Consider the following 18,592-nt stretch of genomic DNA (forward strand, 5'->3'; position numbering starts at 1 on the left):
TTCAATGCAGAACACAATGACTATATGATGGGAAACCTATACAAGACAGTATCAATAGTGCGAGAACACAATTTGCTATCACTGTTGTTGTGACGCCGACTGACCAAGACGAGACCTTTTTAATGGTTACTACTCTAAACTTAAAACTAACTTCAAAAACTTAGAAATTCCCTTTAAAATCCCTCCTAATTCACAGTATAAGATGATAATTGACTAGACAAAATGATGGTATCTTAATTAATGCTATGAAATGCATCTTAAATGAAGTGAGCTGGAGATTAAAGTGAGTTAAAGTGCAGTCTGTCAGCTTTAATTTTAAAGTTTACACATGTATATCAGGTGAACCAGGTCAGAATTACACAGTCCTCTTAATTTCCGACCAAAATTAATCGGACAGGTGCCTGCCCAAGTCTGCCTGTCGCGGATGTCTGTGCGTGCTGCATCTGGAGTCTGTTAACTTTTATCCCTCAACATGATCAAAGATGTGTCAATGACAGCAAAGCAGGCCACCATGAGGCTGTAAAATCATACTGTAATGCATCAAAGCCTACCACACCAGTATAACCACAACATGTAAACCACTGATAAACATCAAGATCAGAAAGCCAAGATACATTTTGAAATAAAGCCTGAAGAGTTCTGCAACAAAGCTGTATAGACGGATGAATTCTGAAGTGTACAAAAGGATTTTGACTGCTGAGATGCAAACAAACATCTCAGCTCACTGAGCAGCGCAGAAACATACTGCTAAAGCAATGAAGAAGCGTTCAGAGGCAAAAAAGTGGAATGTTTTTGACCGGCCAAAGCAATTACTCAAGCTCAGTGACCCCACTGAGCAGCATCACAGACTCTGGGGAATGGTACATGTGACATTGCTGTAAGATTATGTCTCCTGAATTATGGGCCATGAATCCTACATGATTCACCCAGCATGGATCAATATCCTCAAATTAACGCTGACAGTCTCCACCTTAACCTCAATCATCATTTCAAATCCAAACTGGAGCACAGTGGCAATACAACAGAAACCGTGTCACTGTCCGGCTGCCTACGGTCTGTACTGCAGCTAACAGTGTAATCTCTGCCCACTTCACCTACTCTTTGCTCAGATGGACAATCTGATCAGGGCTTTTTGTTCCAGTCAGCTGATACTAATCTCCACTTTCCTGGAATTCGAAACAGCAAACAGACCTTTTCCATTCACCTTCACATCCCGACACATTCACTACACCACACGATCACATGCTGACAGTGTATCTAAAGCGCTTTTCACACAAGCTTTACAATCAACTGCAGACCACGCTGGCAAAACTGAGCTGTCACAGGTTGTTATGGGTGTTACAATGATCTGTACATGACGATTAAGTGGAATCGATTTTGGATGTGTTAGTTAATTATAATCAATTATAATAGTATATAATATTCAAACATAGTGCATTGCTTTTATTTGTTTATATTCTACTACTGTAGCTCCTCCAGTTATGTACTCAATGTACACTTCCAGTCAAAAGTTTGGACACCTAAATACACATTTTTCCTATTTGTAATATTTTTATCTAAAAAGTTAAAGTACAGTTAAATATTAATGAAGTTTGTTTGAGACAAACAGTGAAGTGGTTACTTAAGTACAATAATATTTTAAAAATCTAGGAAAAAATGCATGTGTTATGTATCCACACACACTCATATATGTCAGTGTGTGTGCATTAACCTTTTAATTAACCTTTTTAACGATTACTTTATTATTAGGTACATCTCACTTGTTTTTACACTCACTGTCCATTTTATCAAGTCCACTTAGCACAATGGTGTATTTTGTAGTTTTATAATTTAAGTCCATCTGCATGGTAAACAGAACTGTTAAAATGGACAATGAGTGTAGAAACAAGGTAAGTGCGCCTAATAAAATAGCCATGTGTATCTTCTTCTTCATTCCTAACTGAAACGCATTTCAGGTGGCTTTTTGTGACGCTGCTTGAGAGAATGCCAAGAGTGTGATTTTGTTCAAAACTTTATCTATGTAATTTCATACGTTATTTCATAGTTTTCAAGAAAACAATAAAAATAAGGAAAACTCTTCTATGATCAGATGTGTCCAACTTTTGACTGGTAGTGTTTAAGAATGTGATGTTGATGTACTGAATCCTTTCCTGAGGAATCACATTCAATTAAACTGAGGTCAGAGGTTCAGACCACTATTATTAATAAGTACGTCACAGACTAAGAGTATACACATCATGGAAACATTCACTAGCAAATCCGCTAAGCTGTGTCTCACAGAACTAAGTTTGATTATTAATAATTGAGCGCCCTGAGCTCCCCTGTATATAATATTCAGCAAAACGCCATGCTGACTGAACACAGCTAGCCAAGCTGCCAGTGGGTATAGATGTCTCTCTGATGACAGATGGCAAAATTCAATGATGTCTAGTACAGTATCTCTGGACTTTGGTGAGACTGGACCTGCAGCTCAGGCTGTCTGCGCAGAAAGAGTGACCGATATTCCTCTGGTGAGTGACTGGGTGCTTGAAAAACATCATCTGGCAAATACAGCCCCATCGGAAAAAAGTACACAGGAAAAAAAAGCTATCAAGTGCTAAATGCACTAACATGTTCAATGCGACCACAAGGCAAAAAATTCTTCAAAGGGCAACAGCTTGTTCAGTCTCTCTTACAGTTAAAAATAGTTTAAAAGTCCAATAAGGGAAGTCAATAAACCTGATAGCAAATTGACACCTGACCAGCTAGTTAAAATGACCATAGATACAAGGGACAAGGAAAGAATCCACTGCAAATGGAAGTGAGGCAATGCTGAACCATAAAGAGGACTGAAAAGTCACACCAGGTGTCGGCAGGCACAGATCATTCCAGTGCAGGAGTTTCCTTAGAGAAGATAAGAAAAAGACCCAGACACATTGTACAAGCCCACATACGTTAAAGGCTCCCCTCAGACGTCAATAGCCACGCCGTGTTTGGTGGAGATCATGTCTCTGGTTCCGGTGAGATACATGAGCACAGAACAGAGGTGTGGCAGAGTGGCAGTGATGGTGATGTACAACCAGTAGGAGATGGGCGTCGTGTTGCCGAAGGGACAGAGCCACAGGCCGTGGCGTACGCCATCCCGGATGTGGTGGGATGCCAGCGAGATGAAGAGCATCCAGGGTAGAGAGCACCACGAATCCTTCAGGCGGCAGGCCCACATCAGCAGGCGCAGGGAGAAGCAGAATGCCGGGATGAGCGTGGAACAGTGCAGTGGTGGCCGCTGGGGTAGATTCAAAGCAGCCTGGTCAGGAAAAGGGGACAACACAGTGTTAATAAGTAGCCATGGACTAAGAAAAGGCTGAAAGGGGCTTTCAGGGACAGAGGGCTGCACATTAATAGTGACAGTTAAACAAAATAAGTTTTCCCCCATTACCCCAAACGTTGGTGATGAGCCAAGACATGTTTTGTGTCTGTACGACACTGTACAGTACTACTCAGATGGAATTAGTTTTACATGAACACGAAGTCAAATTGTGTACCTCAAATAAGTTTCAGTGGTACAATACATTTTAACTGCACTCTGAATTAAATTTTAGCCATGCTCTGAATCTGCATAGCTGGCTCCTGGAGGCCTGCCCAGCAAATAAAATGACTTTTACTGACATATTTAGTCTCTTCTGGAAGCATCCATCTTTTAATAAAAAAGAAAAACAGGCTCCCAGATTTTAGGTCATAACTTTTTTTCCTCTGTCTTCAACTTTAACCTGATTCCAGAACTGTTTCCTCTATTATTCCCATAATTCTTGGTAACCACCCCACAATTGGCAGTACACCCTCACACAAGAAGAATGCTAATGAAACTCGCAAGTATCCTGTTACACCGCTGAAAAGTAATGTTATCACAACAGCTCTCTTAAATATCAGGGCACTCCATAGCAAAAGTGCATTTGTCGGTGATCCTATCAGCAACCATGATCTTGACATGATAAGTCATGATAAGATTCTTTTATCTAGTGATTTTAATTTTTATGTTGGTACCTCCACACACTCTAAAGCCAACGATTTTATGCAACTTTTAATTTCCCCTGATTTTACTCAGCATCTGACAATGAACTCAGGGTCATACTCTAGATTTTAACATTTCTCATGGCTTAAGCATTAATATACATGATATTCTAGTGTATGTGGTGGTATCAGATCATCACTGCTTTTAGCTTAGCTGCTAGATCTACACAAAATGTAAAGAAATCTAAACTGGTTAAGAAACACTGCTTTACAGAATCAACTTCAGCTGACTTTGTGAAAATTTTTGAGGAAATTCAGTCCAGTAATGTGCCTTTGATGGTACATGACCAAGGTATGTTTTGCAACGCAAGGCTAACTAGTATTTCCATTATGCCTTTTCTGGGAAAAATCAAAGAGAAAGTGTTGCAGTCTGCTAAATGTTTTCCTTCTACATAACAATACATATGAAAAAATTCAGTTACACATCAAGTCAGGCCACAGCACAGAAACAGCCTTTGGTAAAAGCAGTTAATGACCTCAGATGGAATAGTGAGGAGAATAAAATACCAAACCTCACTGCTACATTTGAAAATGTTGATCGAATTGGACTTTCTGGAAATGTACTTAAGTAGTTTCATATATATTTGACAAGACTTTGTTACCACTGGTGATTTTGTATCAGGAAAACATGTAATTCGCTGTGGTATACCACAGAGGTCTATCTCCGGGCCACTCTTATTTTCATTATATATGCTGCCACGTGGCCAAATCTTCAAAGAACATGGAGTCAACTTCCATAGCCATGATGATGACACACAGCTTAACATCTCTGTTGCACCTGGTGAAATAAGTGCTGTTGATCAGCTAGTTAATTGTTTTTTAAGTATCATAAACCTGATGAACAATAATTTCTGGAAACTGACAAATATAAAACTGAAATTCTTCTAACTGGATCTACTGCACACAAAGTAGACTAGGAAGTTGGCTCACAATCCCCATGTAAAGCTAATGTAAAATGTCCCTATGTATAACTAATCCCATCTAAATAGCACTTATGACACACTATTATCATTAGAAATTGACAACTGCAGGCATAGACATATATAGACATAAAAACCACATAAACCTACCTGAGACCACCTATTTTGACATGGTTTGGTGCAAGTGTGTGATGATTTAAGGAGTTTTAAGTGAGGTAAAGATAAGTGAGATAAGCTTCCTTCGCTATATCAGTATCAAAGCTCCAGTGCAAAACTGAAGAAGCAAACTTTAGGCACCAAAAATGTCTTGGTTGATCAGCTACATTTAGAATGAGGGGGGCATATAATAATATAGATGTGATTTTTCACCAAACTATCACTTTAAGGTCTGTGGTGCTCAGTTCCTGTGATGTGGGCACCCTGCACTGAGCCTGCTTTGTGTCTTCCAATTACTTACCTAATCTAATTCACCACAAGAAATGCTGCTGGGTTGAATTAGTAGGACAACAGACTCACAGTGAAGAGGAGGAGGAATGATGCTGATCTGAGGTAATGATGACTGATGATCAGTATGCCAGGTTGACCAGTCTAATACCTAAGAGCTTTTGTCACATTGCTTGTGTCCCCAGTTGCAGACGTTTTTTTTTTCCAGGGAAAAATGTAAAAATGCCCTATCATCCTGCAAGTTATAAGGAAAATAAATAACACACGAAACTGCAAAGGGCACAAAGTGCACAGAGGTCCTTATAGCGCAATCAGTGACTCAATGCCTAGTGAATAGTGAATGTTCTAGCCAATGAGAGGAATTATGATCATGTCCTTCCTCCAATTTTAGTCACAGAGCAAGAAGAGAGATTTGGTTAAGCCTTCTTTCTACAGACCTGCTGAAAATTTCTGCAGTTCCAAAATAAAGGAAAAACAATCTTACATCCCTGACAACACAAAAGCATGTTTAGTAAATCAAGCTAACACTCAGAAGTCTTGAGTTATTACTGTATTGCTATATATTAGATTCTCTTTATATAGTTATTTCTATTTAATTGCATAAATAATTACAGTATTTCAGTCACAGTACAACAGTGGAGCTGATAAAATGTACAATGAGTGTAGATACAAGGAGGTGTACTTTAGGAAGTGGCCAGTCATTATTCAATATATTCAATATAATTTAATGACTTTATAGTTCAGAAGATTCAGTGATATTTGGGAGAAAAATGTCTATAAAACGAAAACATACTGGTTTTGGGGCATTTCTGTGTAATATGTGATGTGATAGTGGCCACTTTCGAAAAACAACATTCACTTAGAATCTCAGAATCTGAATTTCCTAATATATGCATAACGACACCTACAGAACAATAACACGACTATAGAGGTATGGAAGTAGTGGGCTATATGACGATGTTTCATTGTTATCGTGATAAACAATATGCAATGAATTTTACAACACCCTGGACCATCAAGACCTGGTGCAACACATTAGGCATTTTAGAAGAGTAAATAAAAGGACTTACTTTGAGTGACAGCGATCCGGCCATGTAGAAGTGGTCCAGGTCAACAATTGAGGCGAGGAAGCCCGCCAAGACGACTTCATAGAAGTCACTTTTCTTCCTCAGCCCAATGACAATCGCCCAGGACCACAGTCCAATCACACCGTGCACAGAGTTATCCAGCACAGCCCTGAGCCACACATGATGCTGGATGAACGGGGAGGTCAGTATATGGTCAGCCAGAAAGCAGAAGACTCCAAGGCCTGCGCTGGCCAGCAGGGAGGCTGTGCTGAATGTCTGGAGCAGAGCCTGGGCTTTCTCTGTCTCCACAGCCAGGTTCAGCGGCACCGCCATGCTCAGCGACGACGCATCCAGCTTGGAGTGGAAGCCCCTCATCGCTGGCCTCTACCACAAAGAGGGGTCAGCAACTGCTTCTGATGGCGACAAACACAAAGGCAAGAGAAGGTTAAAAACAGAGTACAGAGAAATATGTTATAACATATAAAAATTATGGTGACAAATCAGTTAACTCTGGATTACTACATTTGATTATCAATTATGTTAATACTCAATATAAGGTGTAATGATTCATATTTTGATTAGATACTTTTTCGATACAGCAAAAATTAGGAGCGGCTGAAAATGTGACTTATGTTAATATGTTAATGTTTCCATTTCCTTTTTTCACAGCACCACTACACAGTTAACAAAATTACAACACACAGTGTGAGCGAGTGCTGTTTCAGGATAGATTTGTTACAGGATTCAATTACATTCATTCTGTTTTTTCCCTCTGATATCCAGTTCAGCATTTTCTGATATCATTATTATTATCAACAGCCTGCAGCACAATTCACTGAATCAGGGACAGGGCAGACACGCTAACAAGTCGCAAGGAAACAAGGCCATTATGGAGCCTATTCACTAGGAGTTCGGCTGCAGACCGAGGCTATGCTCTAAAAATACACCCACAAGTTCTAACAGACTGAGAGAACTCTACAGCCCACGACTGATGCAGTCACACTCGGCAGCCGCGCTCTCTAAAGCCTTGTGAATCACGGCAGAGGAGGCATATATTTTCTCTTTTTACCTTTTCCACAGTGGTTGTTTTCTCCACAGTTCTTCTCTCCAAGTGAATACTTGGGCCTGATGATATTCTAAAATGCCTAGGCACACAGGCCTATATGGTCAGTTCCTCAAACATGCGTTAGCCTATACTCAGATAAAATTGCAAGCCCAAAGGTGTTTAAACATTTAAAAAACTTTTTGTCCAGGCTTAGACCTAATCTGGGTTTGGGAAACCAGGCCATAACGTGTACCTGGAAAACTAAGGCTCAGGAAGTCTGCTAAATTCAGAGGAGACGACAAGCAAGCAGCAAACGCCAACACAAGAGATGTGCTGTGTAGATGAGTGTGCGCTGCATGTGCAATGACGCAGAAACTGATGAGGGTGCTGGCGGTATGCTTTAAAAATAGCACACCCATCTGCCTGCCAAAGTGTAGGCTTATCTAACATCTGAATTGAAACCTACCATCAATACGAGATTCCGTTATATGACTTTCCTGTTTCATTACTGTTGATAAAGATGAAGTGTAATTATTTTGGATTTCCCTTGACTTGTCAGTTAGCCATATAACTTAAGTTGGAGTTCCACTTATTCTCCAAAGTTCCTGCATAATTCAGCGGTCGAGATGTAAACAAAGTAATTCAGAGTGGTTTGATGTGAAATGGCTCATTTGTAGAGACCAACTGAGATTTAAAACAATGTGTCTGGCGTCAGACAGTGTATTCATAACCATTTCATATAATAACATTCCACAAGGGAGCTTTTAGAGGTGGACGTCTGGTTCCCATCACCACCATTGTGAATAATTCTGACTCTACAAGTATCTCCAGAATGAAACATTTCACACCAAACCACTTTAAAACCTCTTATTCTCCAGGGTATATTTTGGTTTCTCCATCTGAATTTACATGGCCAAATCGTAAGGCAAATCATTCAGTAACTGCATGAAATAAATGTACATTTTTATTTTTGTAAAAGCTCCCCTCAAATTAACAGAACATGTGTTTTATGATCACACACATATTGCTGTATGCTTACAATTTACTGCTGAAAGCCAAAAATCTTAGACGCTCTTTGTATTTTTTTATAAAAATAATGTTTACAGAGTATGTCACTGAATGTTTATAGCCCAGATTTGTGGAAAAATGCGTCAACTTTCAGTAGACAAAAAAAATTGAGAGTTCAGCTTCTTCTATTATAAGGGTTTAAAATTACATTACCCATCTATTTGACTGGAAAGAAGACAGTTATAGCTCTCATATTACACCCACCTTTTGAATGTAGCTTATGAAATATGAAAGTTATGAAGAATATGACAAAGCGCGTTTTGGAACCACCGGTGGTCTCAAGGAGTTGAAGAGGTTAAATGATCAGGTCAACATGCTGACCATTTAATTATGCGGTTATTTTGAAAAATCTGTGCAGTTTTCCTTTGAGCCAAAGGTCATTCCTATTGGACAGTCCTTACCTTTAGAGCATTTCTTATGCCCTATAACACCTGCTTCAGCTCCAGAAGGACTCATTAGCTATTAATGGGGCTCAGGTGCAAGAAAATACTAATGTGTGAGTAGCAGGTGGAGGAGGGGAGTGCAGAAAGGTTTCTTTCTATTCGAACATGAAATTCACTACTTCATACTCGAATTTTCCCGTTCCACCTTAAATGGCGCAGCAGTTACACTCTGTCGCCCAAGCGTTATGATAATAGCTGCTGCACCATTTAAGGTGGAACGGGATAATTCGAAGAAGAACCTGGCGAATTAGAAACTGACTTCAGCTTCGAGAATTCACTACCCAACAGCAAGAAGCATATAATCAAAGAGATTTGCTGAGCCTAATTTAAACTGAACTCCATAAACAGAAGTGTAGAAAGAGCAGCAGCATCTGACAGCGGTGACATTGTGCTGCTAACAGCAACCTGATAACCGCACAATGCCAGTCTGTTCGTTATCATGCTGCTGCATGCCGAAAGCTGCAGGCAGAAATAACTCTAAATCACACAAACGAAGGATTTTGACTCACTGAAACATTTAGTTCTTGTAGAAATAGCAAGGCCAGTGAAGGAGGCCGTTTTTACACTAGCTAAGAGGCTAGAAATGCAGCTGCCTCTCCTATGTAATCGCTGGCGGAGCTGCTAGCTAAAAGGCTAACAGCGCTAACAGGCTGCTGTTCGCTGCAGGTCGCCGCTAAACAGTCATTCATTTTAATGGTGCTAGTAAGAAAGCAACTTATACACCTTATACATACTTACACATCTCTGAACGTATTTTACTCGAAGTGTAATTTGAAAAATTATACAGAAATAAACATCGTTCACTCACAACATCCTCCTCTCTCTCTCCTCCGACTCTGCTCAGCACTACTTTCGTGTGTGGGGAGGGGAGGGAGGGGAAGGAGCCACTGAGATCGGAGGCTTCTCTCATTGGTCGGAACATTATCAATCCAGGAAGTATGTCACCAATTAGATCAGGACAACTGTATTTATTTGTTTGTTTGTTTGTTTTCTTTACTTATTTATTTTTGTTTATTTTGCTGCTGTTAGTTAATATGCCTAATTACTTACTATAGTGATGAATATTATAATTGTTATGAATAACTGTATCAATTAAAAACAGTTGCTTGCCTTGAGTATGCAATATGTTTCCTTATTATTTCTGACAAATATCATATTTATTAGCAACTCTTAAGCTGAACTTAAGCTGAGCTGTTTTCTTTTGGAATTAATTCAAACATTTAATTTATTAAAAACAGTTAAAACACACACAAAAAAAGCTATTTATTGTTAAAAATAAAAATACATATTTTTAAATATATTTCCTGATATTTTCCATATATGAGCTAATCTCTTTTTGTACTAACAATATTTATTATGTGTCTTATCTTTGTAATAATTTTTTACCTCTAAAATCTGAATATTGTTGCTACAGTTCCTGTGTTTGTATTTTCTTATTGATGAAAAAAAAAATCACAAAAAAAATGTGTCCATGTTTTTCACCACAGTCTTGGGTAATTTCTCTCAGTTTGGTAAGTTGTAATAGTTATTACTGTAATTGATTATTAAATAATTAAAGATCATTGCTGTTAGACTAGAGTACGAGCTTTCATTGGACATGTCCCATTTAGCACACTTGTGTTTCTGCAGTCCTCATTTGCTTGCACCTGTGAGGACCTCAAGGCCTCTGTTTTGGGCACTTCAAATGGCCATTCACAAGTGTCCTCTGCACAGTCAGGACGGCCTTTTGTGAGGACTGCATTGATGTGCACTCAGCAGTGGCTTCATGCCTAAAATTCCTTGAGCTACAGGATTAGACCAATCAGAGTGTCTGGCTTTGTTTACAGCTGTTTGACAACAATACAGAAAAGAAGATATAAGGGTTTGAGCTAAAGTGTGTTTGTTTGTTTTTTTTTATTTGCCTGTCACTGAGCTGCATTGTGCTCATACTCTGTAAAGAAAAGCAAATTGGCATTTTTAAAATATTTGCTCGAATGACAATATGATTTCACTAAATATAGTACATGCATAGCCTGTGTGATGCAAAGGTCTGTCGCAAATGCATGCTTTTGAACCTTTTGAACCCCAAAGTCCCTTGCCCTACACGTCTTCATGCAGGGCTGAAGGATTTGGACGCCTTTTGGGATACATCTATTCTTGTATTTCTGAAATAGGCTATATTTCAAATTGAACTTTAGATTGGTAATTTATATATTCAATTTTTGCTGCCATTAATTTTGTTTATCTGAACTTTCTTCATGTTGTTATGTGTTTCTTTTACTGTTTAAATTCTCATATTAATGAAACATTTTGCAATATGTCAAAAACATTATTTCTTAGTTAATATTTTTTGTGTGGGATTTATATGTAATCTGTCATGTCTTGATGCCAAACTTATTTTGCACCATACCAAAGTAAAGTTAGGCCAAGTAGAACACCAGGTTGTTATCTAGGAATGGGATTAAACTTAGTCCTGGACTACACAAAATTTTGAATGAAGATTCTTTATCAGACAAAGAACAACCATGAACCTGAAAATGGACTTAGCCTTAATCTGGGACTAGGAAACTGACCCTAAAGCTTCTGTTCAGTTCCATTGCTTTTTATTTTATTTTTAAAATTGAATCTACTTTTAAATTTGTGTTTTATTTTGCTGTTGTCAGCTGTGACGTATATCAGCTTGAGCCAGCTGGAAGTTCTGGAAAATAATGAGGCACGTTAGACCGGATGAGCTGGCTTGGCAGATATAGTACTGCCCAGTTGTGAGTCTTGAGGTCCTTTAAAACACCACTGGCAGGTCCCACTGGAAATCTATCGTGGTCACGTAAGAACACTGGGAGGAAAGAAACCACACGCTCAGGGCTGCAAAATTTTACCAAAAACTGTGGGAGTGAGTTGTCTCCAGTCTATGGGCACTAAAGTATCAACTTCAAGCTCTAAAGCCAAACTGGAAGCGCTTCTAAATGGGGGAGTGATTTCAAAGTAGATTCATCCAATGAAAGAGTAGTGAGAGGGGATGGAGTGCTGCCATCTGCTGGCTTAAAGATCTGTGAAGCAAAACCTGAGCTAAAAACTAACTAATGTACTGGGAATAATTACTTAGAAAGAGTTTGTAAACTGAATTCAGTCCATTGTATCTTCTTTTTTTTATTGGTTGCGTGTTTGTTATTATAAGCCATTATGTATTGTCCTATTTTCACTAATTTCTTTCCGAATTTTTATGCAATTTATGACGCAACAGGAGGTGATGCCTCACCGTTTTCTAGGTTTATCTGGCACAACAGATGAACTGCTTTGTATATTAACCTAGATAACCACAGAAGTCACACTGGGTAGGGGGGATTTAGTAGTTCACTTAAGTGCTCAGGCAAGCCTGCCAGATAGTCGTGTCGTTTCAGTGCAAGAGCCTTGGGGCAAAGCTTTACAGATTCACCTCATCCTCACCGGTCTCTCGGTGAGACCTTAAGACGTCAGTGGATCCTATAACACCCTATAGACAGTGACTATCCACAAACAAGACACAAGTGACTACTGGCTCGGCCTTAAAGACAGCTTTTACAACTCAGACCAAAGGATTCTACACTCTAAATAAACCTCCTAAGCTGCAAGAAGTTGTTTTCCCACTCGCAGTGATTGCCTTTTACCTTTTCTCAGCTTCAGAGCCAGACGACCTTATAGACACTCTCTAGGCCAGTTTTCAGGACACAGATAGAACCCCAGTGTGGGATTAAATCACCATTTTCTTTATTCTCAGGGCAGTGCTAGTTTACAGTATGTATTATGACTCAGTACACATTCAAACCACCATTACTGTCAGGGCACCTGCATTATCTCAATTTAAAACATCACATGACCTCAGATGCCAGATGGTGCACATACATCCTTCCAAGGCACTGAAAAGATGTGTAGTTGTCAAGAAGTCATTACTGGGAAAATTTGCAAATCAAACAAAGAAGCTGCTGGTGTTCTCAGACAAATGGACTGACAACTCCAGTGTTTTGAATGTTGATATGCTGGTCAACAGCAATAGAAACTGATATGCTAATCACCACCAAAACCAGCATACGTTGTGTTTTGGATGCTGGTATGCTGGTCAACCAGCATGACCATGTTCAACCAGTATAGAGTTGCTTTATCCAGAAGACTTGCATATGTAACGTGATATGATTCTCTTTATCTATATATCTGGCTTTTATCTATCTACCTATCTATGGTTGTTTACTAAGTACTGATCAGTCATAACATTAAAAGTACCTCCTTGTTTCTACACTCATTGTCAGCTCCACTTACCATATAGTAGCACCATGTAGTTCTACAGTTACAGACTGTAGTCCATCTGTTTCTCTGCATTCTTTGTTAGCCCCCTTTCACCCTGTTCTTCAATGGTCAGGACCCCCATAGGACGTGTTAGCGTATGTTGCGCTGGTACAAGTGGATCAGACACAGCAGTGCTCTTAAACACTGTGTCCACTCACTGTCCACTCTATTAGACACACCTACCTTGTTGGTTCACCTCATAGATGTAAAGCCAGAGACAGTAGCTCATCTGTTGCTGCACAGTTTGTGTGGGTCATCCTCTGGTCCTTCAGCAGTGGTCGCTGCCCACAGGGCGCTGTTGGCTGGATAGTTTTTGGATAGTGGACTATACTTAGTCCAGCAGTGACACTGAGTTGTTTGAAAACTCCTGCTGCTGTGTCTGATCCACTCTGTTGCAGCTGAGGTGCTCTAATTTTGGCATTTTTGTATGAATAACCTGTTTTATCACGTGTACGTACACTCTTTCCTCTCTTTTATTTACATTTCTGTATATTAGTATATGTTTTTGTTTACTGTTTTCTTTAGTTTTTCTTCTCCTTTCTTTATTTAAAATTAGTTGATATATGCTTACATCAGAACTTATAACAGTGTGATGGCCACTGTCTATTATTCTTACTGTGTGCAAAGATTTCACGTAAAAAATGTTGCAAGTGAGTTGCAAGACACTTTGCATTATGAAACTCAAATGAAATTTGATTTCATGCAAGTTTCAAGTAACATGAAACATGAGTTTCACCATGTAAAGCCAGCCTTACTGAATCCTTTATTAAAGTAATAGCTAGAATCAAAACTTACCATCATGCTACTCAAATTAATTAGACAGTACTTTGGAGGCTGTACACCACACTTACCTGGTCAACACCTAAAACTTAAGACATTAGAAAAGGAAGCGTTACCCAAGTGTGTCAGTGTGAATTGCTGGGTGGGAGAGCACTGAATGGTGGATTTAGGTAACGCAGGGCTGGGGTCAGAATGCTAGTGGCTGATGTACTGGTGTGTCAGCATGGCTCAGCCTTTGTGTGACCAGTGATTCGCTTGCTTTGCCAGCGCTTTTGTGTGCTGGGGAGGTGTGTCACTATGTAGCACATTCCACATTGTGTTTAAACGTAGACTATGCGAAAGGCAGTCAGAACCGCATGACTCATTAAAGTATTTTCAGAAACAGACCATCAACAACAAGACGGTCATACCGACCATAGTATTTTGGTGAGCGGGTTTGATGTTGGACGTGTTTTGCCATGTGTTTAGGTGATTTTACTCATAAAGAATCCTTCACCTGTGTTTAACAGCAGTTAGGCTGCTCACACAAGCCAATAAAGCAGTCTGCATATGGACAGCAGGCTACAGACTTAAGACAATAATAAGATTAACTTTTTTCTCTTTCTCTGTTTTTCTTTTTTCTCTCTCCCTGCAAACTCACACCCACATATTGTGCAAAAGCGAGCCCTCATTTATTTAATTTCCATTGAAATTGACTGTAAAGTACAAGTTATTCATTTAAAGATGTTTAAAAGAGGATTACATATAAGATTCACTTACACAAGAAGGGGGACAGTCAAAGGAAGTGCAAACGGGAGTTTCTGAAACTGGAGTTCAAAAAATGATTAAAAGATGCAGAGAAAATGAAACGCCTACCACCCATGCAAGACCTGGTAGACCACCAAAACCGCCCCGTCAGATAAACAGTACTTTTGTCTTTGAGAGAGAGGAGAAATTCAAGCTCCACTCTTGCTTCAGATCTGAAAAAATCCACAGGTGTTTCTGTCCATCCAAGACAACTCGAAACTACGTGTCTAAAAGTGCTCTCAGAACAATGGACTGACCATCCCAGAGTCCAGACTTTAACATCACTGAATGTGTTTGTGATTTTTTTGTATTGCAAGAAGCAGAAAATGCAACCAACTTCTAAGACTGAACTTTGAAGCTGTGGAAAAATATCCCTGCAGATTTCTCTGAAAAACTGAAAGCAAGTCTTCTGAAAAGAACGGAAGCTCTAATAAAGGTGAAGAATGGACACACTAAATGCTGAAAAATGAGATTTCTGTGTAATTTCCTGTAAAATATGTTTCCTGCTATTTTGCTGATGCTGAAAATTCAATAACTTTCACTTGGTGGCTGTTTTAACTATACAGTTAAATAATGAATTAAGGGTGGTTTCTGACTTTTGCACAGCACTGCATGTACACAGACAGTCCCCTGACTCACTGTATATATACACACACGCACACGCACAGTCTGGCACTCTATAAAGCTCACATACTCCACCCACCCTGCCAGGAAGGGTGTGAGCTATCAGCCTGGTTTGACATTCTCAAGCAAAAGGAACTCCCTCACTCTCTCTTTTTCATTTCTCTCTCGTTACTGCCTTAGACAGCACACGGCTAAAATCATGGATCTGTACCTCGTCCTGCTGTTAGGTTTTCTCTCAGCGGTCAAGTTGAGCCAAGCGCAACCGCCAGTGGAGGAGGAACCTGTTGTAGCAAGTAAGTAGATTTTATTATAAATTCATTATTATTATGATTTAAGCTGTTCAGGCAGCATTTGAAACTTTACATTTGAGCTGTTTTGTGATTAGGCTAACATGTATATCAACACATGTACAAAACTATGCCAAAAGCAGTGACCACGTTTTTTTATTTCTTTGATTTTTAGTTAAAAATTGTTAACATTAGAAAAAAGAAGACATGTTTTTAACAGAAAAGGAGAAGACTACCTCAAGTACTAAGCTTAACATGAAAATTTTCAGTGTCCACTCTTTATTACAGCGGTCATTCTTTTCAGGGGTCTTGCTTTCAGTTTTTCAAAGAAATGTGGAGGGATATTTTTCCACACCTCCAAAGTTGCATTTTCTGCTTCTCGCAATCCAAATAAACCTGTAAACATCCAATGATGTTGAGGCCTGGACTCTGGGGTGGTCAGTCCATTGTTTAGAGAACACCAGCAGTTTCTTTCTTTGATTTTCTCTTTTTTGGACAGAAACTGAACAGTATCTCTGGGTGTTTTTAGACCTACAGCAAGAGTGAAGCTTGCGTTTCAATGCTAAAAGCTCAATTTTCCCTTTTTTTCTATATTTTTTATCATATGTTCTTTTTCATTTCTTTTACTTTGACTATTCCCTTTCCTTACACAAGTGAATTATCTAATATGTTATCTCCACAGTAATATCTCCAGAAAAAACGGATTACTTATTTATACTAAATGACCATTTTGACGGAAATGGAATAAATGATGGACGATCTCTGACTTCTGCACAGCAGTTTATAATAATTATGTGCCAGCATTAGAACGCATATCTCTTGTGTGATGTCACATTTTCTTTTAAAAACCTAAACCTATTTTAAGAAATATAATTCTCTATTTGTGTTTCAAGTATGACCTAACATGTTGGACTTAACTGAGCACAATGATATGTTAACAATAACAAACTATGGAGCCTGTAGTTGCTCAAACATGTGGCATGTTTCTTTCCTCTTACACAATGTCCATGATGGTGCAGCTCTGGTGTCAAGAGAGATAAAACACGTGAATCATTAGAGTCCTTAGGGTCCTGTTTTAGATTAGCGGCGCTCATTGACGTGCAATATCATTAAAAAAAGCCAGATTTTACTAAACTCTGTCCTGTCTATCCTGTTCTCCTTTTTAAGGAAATGTGGAGCCTCTGGGAGGCTGGATCGAAGCCCAACCTGAAAGATCAGATGTCCAAGAAGCTGCTAGAAAAGGTGTGGAGAAATTTAACATGAAATCCAAGGCCAAGAAGTACTTCAAGCTTCTGGACATCACATCCGCAAAAATACAGGTACACTATTGTTTTCTCTGACCAGTGCCAACAATTTACTCTCATAGTGACTAAAGACAAACACAACGTCATGCTCAGTCTAGTATTAATAGCTAATAGTCTGTGAGCTGTACTCTGTCCACAACCAGTCTGTTTGTGCTGGCAGGTCACCAACATGATAAACTTCAAGATTGAAGCGACTGTTGCAAAAACAAAGTGTCTAAAAACAAAGCCGGCAGATTTGGAAACCTGCGCTTTGGGCCGAAAGGTATTATTCTTATTAACTTTTCTGCTTTGATTAAATGTTCTATCATTATTTTCTATTCAAAACAGTCATTGACAAACCATTCACGGCCTTTATACTGTTTGACCATCACCATCTTTTCAAACCTCTGCCTTTTATTTTCTTTAGCGGCTGACGTGCAATTTTGTAGTTGAGTACAACCCGAGGAACGATCAGCATGTTGTGAAGATGCTCTCTTGTAAGAAATGATCCTGCTTTTAACGTGGACCTGGGAACAGACTGTACTTACTAATCTACAGTACTGCCCAGAAGTCAGAGACCACTCTTCATTTCTTTAATTTCTAGTCAACTGGCCATTAAGTACAAATTATTCATTTATCAGGAGATATTTCTGAAAAGATTGGATATAAGACAATTCACTTGCATAAGGATGGGGAAAGTCAATGGAAAATAAGCAAAAAACAAGAGTTTAAAAAGTACATAAAAAATGGAATTCCTAACAACCACCTGCAAGACCTGGTAGACCACCAACACTGTCCCAATCAGATAATCAGTACTTAAAGCTTTTATCTGTCTGAAAGAGGAAAACATCAAGCTCAACTCTTGGGTGGGCACATTAAATACTGAATGTTTTGATATGTAGTTGTTGAATCTTGTGTGGCATTTTCTGTTAAATACACACACACACACACACACACACACACCACACATATATATATATATAAATATATATATATATATATATATATATATATATATATATATATATATATATATATATATATATATATATATATAAGTACTTTTTGGCCCATTTTTTGACTGGAAATGATATAAATGAAGGGTGGTCTCTGATTTGTACACTTCTTATAAAGCATTTTTTGTCACTGTTGGGGTGGAGAAATCTTCTCTCCCTTAGATGATGTCTAACTGTTGTAGGGAATGACTTGAGGTTTACTGATGTACTAAAACAGAATGGCTCCCTCTGGAAGGGAAGTAATATTTTGATACTGAAATTAGAACATGTAAAATCTACATTTTGTAAGACTTGGAAATGGAAATGAATCTGTGAGTTATGAAAATAAACAGATATGACTTTAGACTCTCTGTCGTTATTGTGATGCAAACTCATCAATAGCATTTATAGCTTTAGTTCAGCTGGAAGTTTCCATGGAGAATTATAGTGATGATAGAACGTCTTTTGGAGAGATTTGGCGCTTGTTTCAAGTAGCAGACAGGGAGT

At 38.8% G+C, this 18,592-nt stretch overlaps 2 protein-coding genes across 3 annotated transcripts; one reads left to right on the forward strand and one right to left on the reverse strand.

Annotated features, from left to right (window-relative positions):
* Nucleotides 1–284: 284 nt before the first annotated feature.
* On the reverse strand, nucleotides 285–9,887 carry tmem267 (transmembrane protein 267). 2 transcript variants are annotated; one of them, XM_036595761.1, is made up of 3 exons: nucleotides 9,843–9,887; nucleotides 6,482–6,891; nucleotides 285–3,283 (listed from the first exon to the last, which is right to left on the reverse strand). In XM_036595761.1, exons 2-3 carry the CDS (start codon nucleotides 6,851–6,853, stop codon nucleotides 2,948–2,950), a joined length of 708 nt encoding a protein of 235 aa, XP_036451654.1. In that variant the 5' UTR covers nucleotides 6,854–6,891; nucleotides 9,843–9,887; the 3' UTR covers nucleotides 285–2,947. The 2 variants fall into 2 exon arrangements, with proteins under 2 accessions (XP_036451654.1, XP_036451655.1); XM_036595762.1 differs by having other exon boundaries at nucleotides 9,773–9,884.
* Nucleotides 9,888–15,596: 5,709 nt separating this feature from the next.
* On the forward strand, nucleotides 15,597–18,053 carry si:busm1-57f23.1 (uncharacterized protein LOC368621 homolog). The gene is made up of 4 exons (XM_036595302.1): nucleotides 15,597–15,813; nucleotides 16,975–17,126; nucleotides 17,272–17,373; nucleotides 17,518–18,053. The coding sequence occupies exons 1-4, from the start codon at nucleotides 15,720–15,722 to the stop codon at nucleotides 17,596–17,598; spliced, it is 429 nt and encodes a 142-aa protein (XP_036451195.1). The 5' UTR covers nucleotides 15,597–15,719; the 3' UTR covers nucleotides 17,599–18,053.
* Nucleotides 18,054–18,592: the final 539 nt, after the last annotated feature.

This window comes from Colossoma macropomum, unplaced genomic scaffold (genome assembly GCF_904425465.1).
Source record: "Colossoma macropomum unplaced genomic scaffold, Colossoma_macropomum, whole genome shotgun sequence".
NCBI classification, from domain to species: Eukaryota; Metazoa; Chordata; class Actinopteri; order Characiformes; family Serrasalmidae; genus Colossoma; species Colossoma macropomum.

Coding starts and splice junctions, on each gene's coding strand:
- tmem267 (XM_036595761.1), bottom strand. CDS start 6,853: ATGAGGGGCTTCCACTCCAAGCTGGATGCGTCGTCGCTGAGCATGGCG. Junction 3,284..6,481: donor CCGGATCGCTGTCACTCAAA/GTAAGTCCTTTT, acceptor TTTCCTGACCAG/GCTGCTTTGAATCTACCCCA.
- si:busm1-57f23.1 (XM_036595302.1), top strand. CDS start 15,720: ATGGATCTGTACCTCGTCCTGCTGTTAGGTTTTCTCTCAGCGGTCAAG. Junction 15,814..16,974: donor GGAGGAACCTGTTGTAGCAA/GTAAGTAGATTT, acceptor CTCCTTTTTAAG/GAAATGTGGAGCCTCTGGGA. Junction 17,127..17,271: donor TCACATCCGCAAAAATACAG/GTACACTATTGT, acceptor TTGTGCTGGCAG/GTCACCAACATGATAAACTT.